At 43.4% G+C, this 9,059-nt stretch overlaps 1 protein-coding gene across 1 annotated transcript; it reads left to right on the forward strand.

Moving 5' to 3' along the window:
• The first annotated feature begins 4,636 nt into the window (after positions 1–4,636).
• htr1aa (5-hydroxytryptamine (serotonin) receptor 1A a) lies at positions 4,637–6,560 on the forward strand. Its single transcript, XM_034234852.1, has one exon. The coding sequence runs from the start codon at positions 4,896–4,898 to the stop codon at positions 6,153–6,155; it is 1,260 nt and encodes a 419-aa protein (XP_034090743.1). The 5' UTR covers positions 4,637–4,895; the 3' UTR covers positions 6,156–6,560.
• Positions 6,561–9,059: the final 2,499 nt, after the last annotated feature.

Below are 9,059 nucleotides of genomic sequence, written 5' to 3' on the forward strand. Positions count from 1 at the left end.
ATGTAATCAGCAGGGGGGCTTTGAATTAGTAAATGGATGTTCTGCTTTTTCAAAGCAACTAATTCTATTGAGCTTTATCTAATTCAGAAGTAAGAATAATTTCTATCAACCGACATGACTGCAGATCTGCAGCAGCCAATCAAAACAGAATCTGATCTTTTGTATGATTGTTTTTGAAGTGCTCTCCAACCAGGCCTCATCATGCAACCAATTCAGATGTAACCCCACTTTAAACCGCAAAGACAATGGCTATTGAGATGAGCATGGTGCTGATAGGACTGTGAGCAGTCAGACTGTGTAGATGAAGTGAAAAACACAAAGGAACACAAATACACGTGACAAAAACTGCTATAAATAGTTACAGAGAGAACGTGGACCGATTATGCCAGAATTTAGTCGGCCAATTGTAGTTTACCACACACTCAAATGTACACAACTCTTACTTGCTTTATTGCATTAAACTTTCATCCTAAAATATAAACAAACCTTAACCGAATCAGTTAGTAATTTAATGCTGGAGTGCCTTGAGACTACAGTAATTCAAAAGTATCGTATTTTTACTAAGTGCCATGCAACTTAATAAGGAAGGCACATGGATTTAGATGCATAATTTGTTTGTTTTTTTTAAAAGAAATGACATTCAATGATAGGTTGCCACTATCTCTCAAGTTCTTATATTGCTGTTAGTGTAACAACATAGTCTGCATTAAGAAATGGGAGGGAAACATACATTATTCAATGATCTAATTACAAGCTCTATGGTTCCTCTTGTAGCACACTAAGATATGAGGTAGGTAGCTGATCTTAATCCTTAAACCACTGACAACCCATTTGGTAAAGAACAGCGACTTCAGTACTTATTGGTGTTGGAAGGCTCAGTTAATTGTCATTCACCTGTCTGCTCTCCTGCAGTTGACTTTGTCTCCACCTCTCTCTTCTCCTCTGCCTCCTTCTCAGACACTTAATCCTGTTCTTCTCTCTTTTACTCATCCTCCTCTCCCCAAAAGGAACATAAGGCAGCATCACTGCTGAGGTCATGGTTTGACCCGTCACCTCCACCACACCACTGCCTCCTTCCTCGCCATCTTCCAAACCCTCCTCTTCATCATCCTCCTCTCCTTCACCTGCCCCGAGCACTGAACTGGCGATGTGTGTCTGGGGTATTTGTGACCATCGTCCAGATGAAGCAGCTGTCCTGACCTCCACCCAGAACGGATCTGGCTCTCTTGATGAACTTAATGGGTAGCGGAGGAGGTCTCCTGACACTGTCCTGGATGAAAGTCTCTGAAGGGACATAGCTGAGGATCTGGTTTGGATAGGAGGTGAAGGGAGAGCAGAAGACATGAGCCTCATTGCCGGCCGAGGGACTAGGGAGTTTAAATCTGTGGTGATGGTCCTGGTGCAGTCAACAGTGGGATGTCTAGGACATTGGTATCTTCTCTGGAAGTTATTTGATCCTTCACAAACTTCCGAAGTGCTGTTTGACAGGATCTCTGAATTACTGCTCGACAGACTTTCAGTGCTGCTTGTTCCTCGTCTGTCCTGCGATATATCTCCATGTTTAGCACTTCTTACAGTCTTTCTCGGATTTTGTTTTCCTCTTGCGCTGCCTCCTGCATGTTCAACATTTTGTCTCTCCTCATCACTGTCTTGGTTTCCTTCTCTACATCTAACTCTTTCCTTGGAGCAGGTCTTCCTGTGGGCTTTCTTCCCTGGCAAGGGAGGTCTCACCAGTGCCTCCACACTGCCCGACCCCCCCTCTCCGGCTGGATCTGCCCTTGTTAGCCCAGGTCTCACTGGTTTCAAATATGGGGTATACGTCTTGTTGTTGCTGTTTTCTTCACCAGAATCCTCACTTCCACAACCACCAATTCTGCCATTTACACCAGATGGTTCCAGATGGGAGCTCATGACGGCAGTTTTGAGCCCCTCAGTCACAGCTGATGTAGCTTTAGCCAGCTAGCCTGGTCTTTCCCCTCTCATCTTTCCCAGAGTCTTCTCTCTGCCTGCCAGCCCTTCTGAATGTATGGGAGGTAGAGGGACAGTTCCAGTGTAGAGGTGAGCAGTGCAGCGCTCTGGCCTGGCTATCCTTCCCTGGTTGGCCTGCTGGGACATTCCACACTGTTGATAAAGACAAAGCCCCCCCTGGTGAGCCCCATTACAATAGGGGCACTGTTCACAGCTGTACTATTGTCCCATGTGACCTATAGAAAAAACACTGCTATGCAACCACTGAATACAACAAAAATAATGTGAATAAACCAGAGTAACCTTTTTTTAACTCACGTCCACAACCATGGTGTCAGCTTTTTTCACTCAGGGGTTTGCAAACTGAGCACAGATATTGTGTGTGTGTGTGTGTGTGTGTGTGTGTGTGTGTGTGTGTGTGTGTGTGTGTGTGTGTGTGTGTGTGTGTGCGTGCGTGCGTGCGTGCGTGCGTGCGTGCGTGCGTGCGTGCGTGCGTGCGTGCGTGCGTGTGTGTGTCTGACTATTGCTTTATTTAATGTGTAAATTCAAGTTTTCTGAAGGTACATTTTTAAAGTGTTTCACTGTACTTGCCCAAAGGAACTTCTAGACCTGCAGAAAATCTAAATGTATTTAATGAAATATGTCAGGATAAAAGTTTTGACCTGTTGTCTCCAAATCAAAATACAAAACACAGTTTTTAACTTCACAGAGGAGAGGGACAGGAAACGTTTGTATGTAAGAGAGGAAATGCCAACTGCAAATCACAGATGCATTTATTACACGGTATGCGCAAACTAAAGGGCTGAATGGTTATTAATATCAATATTATTATTACTTCTGAGAGGGACAGTGACGATGCTTTTCTGGGGACAGGGGCAGGTGATTTTTAAGAAACTGACGCGCTTCTGCAGTACACGGATCCTGTCAAGACACTGGAGGTCCATGACCATCCCAAGATACTGGAGGTTGCTGAGCCTGCCAAAGCAAGTTGAGGTCCCTGAGCCTCCCAAGACAATGGTCATGATGCTGTATATTAGTCAGGGAAAGAAAAAAAGGTCTCAGTGGAGGAGAAGTTTCAGTAGACGGTGCAGGAGAAGTTTCAGTAGACGGTGCAGGACAAAGACTTAGCCGCTTGAACATTTAGATTAGCCCTTCAGTTTTGATTGTGCTGACTTGACATGTAGGATAACTGGACAGTACAAACAGGGCACTCTTTGTTCTCAAGAAACACCCTCCACCACATCCTGCAATGCTGCGTGTAGGTCCATTCAGCTAGAGTGAGGAAAATAGAGGATGAGGACCAGACACCAAGAGATACCAACAAATTATTCATCTCTGTCTATACCATCTATTGTATCAGATCATCAGTTTACCGACTCTGATGATGAGTAGGATGAAACCCTCAGCCATATCTCTGTTGAACAGTGTCAACCAGACTCTGAGGGTCTCAGAAAACAAAGTTGATGTTGAGGAGATCAAAGCAAAGAGAAGCAGCAATCGCTTCTACCACTTCTTCCGCAATATCTTCTCAAAGGTAGGTATTCACTTGAATTGTAATTAGTCAGACAAGATAAAAAAGTACACACGAATAGTTTGGACCTGACCGGACCAGATAGGATCTAAATTGTTAAGTCAAGTGGAACAGACCAACACCCATGTGCATTGCATGCCGTCCTGGGGAGTATGTTAAAGAAGAGGCAAGTTAGTAAAGAGCTCAGCTAGGCACTTGTATGTTATGAACTTAATTAATGAGTGAAACCACTTTGAATATTAAGTGCAGCTTGAAGCAGTCATTAGTTAGCCAACATTGCACACTTCTCAAACGTCATGCCACCTGATAAAACCCATCCATCCATGTGACTAAACTTATGGCGACAGTATTACTTTTGTGTAAAAAATAATACGACTTAAGGGCTAAAGCTTATTACGTTTTATTTCAAAATTGGAACGAAAGACAGCAGCAGGTTGCTGTACAATGGGAATGTGGAGCAGAATGTCTTGAATGTCATCTTTGCTACCCCTTCATCTCCCTTTCAAATCTTTACATTATCGTTCACACACACACACAACCATCTCTATCCGTATCCTTCCTACGTACTCTGCCTTGAACATTCTGACACACGTTTCCATGCATTATATGGTGCTGTACCCGCTGTGGGCAGCAGATGGCAGCAGCTTCCCTCTCTGGATTGTCCTGGCGCTGGCCCTAGACCTGAAACTATACCTCTCGCTCGAATGGCTCCGGTCATGGTACCTTTTCTAATTCTGACTTGAAATGCATTGTTGCGCTCTTTAACACTTTATTAACACTTATTCCTGAATTTCTATTTAAGCTCTTTTTGCCTTACAAGAAAGCATTACATGTTTTCCTTTCTTACTAATATTGTAATAAATACAACACAAAATGAAAGCCCTGATTTACTCCTAAGGTGTAAACTTACAGAATTCACAAATTGGAACAATCAGTGAGTCCAAATAATCAAATAAAGGGGAGAGAAAAGGAGAGAAGAGCTTTGCACCCTCGTCGGCTGTCTGCAGTAGAAACACGGAAAAACGAGGAGAGCAGAGGCACAAAAACTCCAGGGCAACCTCCAAACGGTCTGACGTACCCCAAGCTGCAGGTATAAATGAATTCACGGCGTCTACACGCTCAGATGATTCGCAGCACCAGTGAAGGCACCCGGCTGTCAACACTCACGAGCTACAACACACACAACCCCCCTCAAACACACACACGCACACGCACACACTCACACACACGTCTGCGTCATGCGTCCTGAGAGCGACGGCACCAACACGGTAACTCCGATGGACCCCGGAAAAACGCACAGCGACAGCAGTCTGAGGGGCTGACTGTGTCCTGTTAATCTGTCCAGCTGCGAGTCCCCACTGCCCTGAGAAAGTTACACTCTGAGTGCGGTCGCATAATGGATTTTATAACAACAAGCAGCAACGACAGCAACGCCACCAGCAGTTACCCACACCGGGAAGACGTGGTTGCCGACTGGGACGGGGGTGAGAATGGCACCGGGTCTGGGTCTCCGGCAGAAATGAAGCTAAGTTACCAGATTATCACTTCTCTGCTCCTGGGGGCCCTCATCCTCTGCTCCATATTTGGCAATGCGTGCGTCGTGGCAGCAATTGCCCTGGAGAGATCTCTCCAGAATGTGGCTAACTATCTGATCGGATCACTGGCCGTCACAGACCTCATGGTATCGGTGCTGGTTCTACCAATGGCGGCCCTCTACCAGGTTTTGAGCAAGTGGACACTGGGGCAGGAAATATGTGACTTATTCATCTCTCTGGATGTACTATGTTGCACCTCATCCATCCTGCATCTGTGCGCAATTGCCTTGGACAGGTACTGGGCCATAACAGATCCAATTGACTATGTAAATAAACGGACACCGAGGCGAGCTGCGATCTTGATAAGTGTGACTTGGCTCATTGGTTTCTCAATCTCTATCCCGCCTATGTTAGGCTGGAGACGCGCCAAAGACAGAGCGAACCCAGACGCCTGCAGCATCAGCCAGGATCCGGGCTACACAATCTACTCCACATTTGGGGCTTTTTACATCCCTCTTATTCTCATGTTGGTCCTGTACGGGCGAATATTCAAGGCTGCTCGGTTTCAGTTTCGAAAGACTGTAAAGAAAGTCAAGAAAGTCGAAAAAGCAAAAGTGTCAGACAAGTTTTTGGCTGTCTCTCCGGCCATCTTCCACAAGAAAACTAACGGGGAAGCCGGGGTCAAAGGCTCTCCGTGCGTAAACGGGGCCGTGAAGCACGGAGAGGAAGGAGAGTCACTTGAGATCATTGAAGTTATGAGCAGCTCAAAAACGCACCTGCCTCTGCCCAACACCCCCCAGTCCACGCATGGCTACGAAAACATGAATGATAGGAACTCGGGGGCGAAAAGAAAGATCGCGCTGGCCAGGGAACGTAAAACAGTCAAAACACTGGGGATCATCATGGGGACTTTCATCTTCTGCTGGCTGCCCTTCTTCATCGTTGCTCTCGTGCTGCCTTTCTGTGCAGAGAGCTGCTACATGCCGGACTGGCTGTTCGCAGTCATAAACTGGCTGGGCTACTCCAACTCTCTCCTCAACCCCATCATATATGCCTACTTCAACAAAGACTTCCAAAGTGCTTTCAAGAAGATCATAAGATGCAAATTCCACAGAGCGTAACAACACAGTAAAAACATTTGACTTTGATGTGGAGTAAATTAACTGACAGCAGGAAATGTTTAGTGACCGTATGGAAGAAAAATAAGCCTACAGACTTTAATTCAGGGACCGTCTTCATTCGGTGTGTGTTCGAGGACCGTGTAAAAAAGAACCCAGGTGCATTGGCCGCTGATGAATTGAGACATTGCAGGAACGTTCGCTCTTAATGTACATGCTCATGTTTATTCAGTGTTGTAGATACAGTATTTAACCAATGTCTGACTCTAGCCATCGTTGTATTGCCATCATGCAACACGTGTCATGTGTTGATGCCATGCATATAATTATGAGACACGCGGGGCTTACATCCTACGTCACGGACTTTGTAGCACTGAAACAATAAAAGCAATCAAGGTTTGGCATTAACAAATATGAGTCCTTTTTGTTTAAAGAATAACACAGTAACAAGCCAAGCGGCCTATAGTATAAAAAAAACAGTTTTTCTTGGGATCTGTTTCATTAAGTGTATCTTCATATAATATAAAGAATGAATCATGTCGTAGAAAAAACTAAGCAGAGAGCTTTGCTGTGACAGGCCACACTCATGATAATGGGGGGCCGATCAGGTTATCAGTGCAAGCTGTGTTTGAGGTCTTACAGCAAATGGGTATCGAACAAACCACACAGCCTATCCATCAAATCCATATTAAAGTCAAGCGCAAAAGGAGATGGGCTATTTTTTCTAAAATGAAGGCTGGTATTACATTTATGATATGATATGTTCTCAGTCTTCCCCCCCACTCTCTTATTATTCCAGAGCTCTCCCATCCCATCTCTCTATTTCAGAGCATCCCTTAGGTGTGAGGAAAAGACAGACAACACACTGATTGCCCGAGTGAAAAATCAAGGGAGAACATGACGGTTTTTTTCCCATTTTACATTATTATACTGTTCCATTTCCCAAACAGGCCTAACCCTACAGTGCATTGAGCTTTTAAGAAGTCGTCAACACCAAGAAAAACAGTGCTACATTTTGTAAATGCATCAGAAAACCGCATAATGTAGATGGCTGCTCAGAGAAATAGGTCACATCAATTCAAACAGTTGCAGGAAACCTCCTCACTGCTCTCGTCTATTATACACATCCCAGGCACACATCTACTCACAGTAGATGCAATGATAAAGATCGCAGACGTTAAAAGAGGAAAGAAGGAAAACAACTTTCAGGAACAAGTCCCAATGAGGCCTGCACACTTCACATGATGGGTGGCTAGTTGGCTCATTGCCATGGCAACAAATCAAGCCCAATGCATCGTGGGTCAGCCAAGGTGGGGTGAAGGCTTGGTGAGCAGGGAGGGACAGCAGAGAGAACTTAGAGATGACACCCGTGTCTGTTACTCTGCAGTCTGCAGGGTGTTACAGAGCACACAAATACCCTTAAATAAATCAATAATAATAATACATGGTGGCAGAACTGTTCATTAAGGGGTACAAATGTATAAGCAGTAGGCAAAATAATAACTAATGTAATAATAATAATTAAAAACGGTTTAGCTTATATGAGGACAGTTTATGCATGCATAGCTCCTCCTGTGGGACCTCTGTAGCTGCTTTACAAACAGTTAATGAATAATTGATTAACAGAATAACATAGCTTTTATCTAAATATAAATCCACATATGAAGACTTCCTTAAAGTGTGTTATGCATTAGTTATTAACATGCGTTTTTGTGTTCAGAAGAACTCAACAGAAATGTTAAGCTTGACGGTTTAGTTTGATATTACAATTAAATCAGGGTAAACTTTCTATATTTCTTTGGGGGTTTTTAGAGATCTTATATCGCACTTTAACCATCCATTAACTTTTAATGCAGTAGTTACAGATGCTTAACATCTTCAAAGTATGGTGTGCTATAAGCCATTTAGAAGGTTTAAGTCAATGCTTCTAAAAGTGATTACAATAAAGTGTGACCTATTTGTCCCCTATAACACCCATCTTGTTATAATTCAAATTACATTTTTCCTCCAGAGTAAATATCACACTTTGATCTTTTGAGCTGAAATGATGAGTCAAGGAATTGATACTCATTCAACGGAAAATATTCTGCAACTCTTTTGTAAATGGATTACATTGTATCGTTTTAGTTTCTCATTATCATAAGACTTTTCTGTCATAGCCATCCATCTCCCATTGATAGTAAACAACTATATCTTTGTTTGGGATGGTTGATCAGTTAGAAACAACTATCTGAGTTGAATTTAACTATTAATGACAAACAAAAAAATCATAAAAAGAAAAAGAATGCACATTAAACAATAGGGAAAATAATTATAATTTGAAGCCCCAATATCTTATTATAAAAGGGCAATTAGAAAGTTCATACATTTTAGCCAAAGTTTTATTAGCAACTTGATCAGGTGTCAATATCCAGCATTGATTTGAGTCAGAAAAACATTAAGCTTAATCTCAGAAAATTGAGTTGAAAGGACGTTCCCCTCATCTCTCCCTGACACAGGTTTCCTCTCTCCATCGAAACACTATTGCTCTGTGCTGCATCAGTGCGACATCATTGCACTCAAAGCATTTTTGGGGAAATTAGTCTTACCTGTGACCCATAGGTCACTTCCGAGTTTATGACAGTCACATAAAGTGTGCGATGTGAGCAGCTGAGCGTGGTGGAGAATATTTTTCATTTGTGAGTCATTAGTAAGACCATTAAAATCAGTACAGTTTGGTCCGGATACATGGGATTATAGAGCAGCTGACCCCCTGTGAGTGTGAACTCACCATTACGTAATATCAAAGCTGTGGAATGCATTAATCCCACTCCCTCTAGGATTCTTAAATACAATGTGGGTAGGTGGGAGAAGTGTGCTGACGCAGGAGAATCTCTTTCAACCCAGGAGGAAAGGAGAGGAGAGGAG

This window comes from Gymnodraco acuticeps, unplaced genomic scaffold (assembly GCF_902827175.1).
Source record: "Gymnodraco acuticeps unplaced genomic scaffold, fGymAcu1.1, whole genome shotgun sequence".
Taxonomy (NCBI): domain Eukaryota; kingdom Metazoa; phylum Chordata; class Actinopteri; order Perciformes; family Bathydraconidae; genus Gymnodraco; species Gymnodraco acuticeps.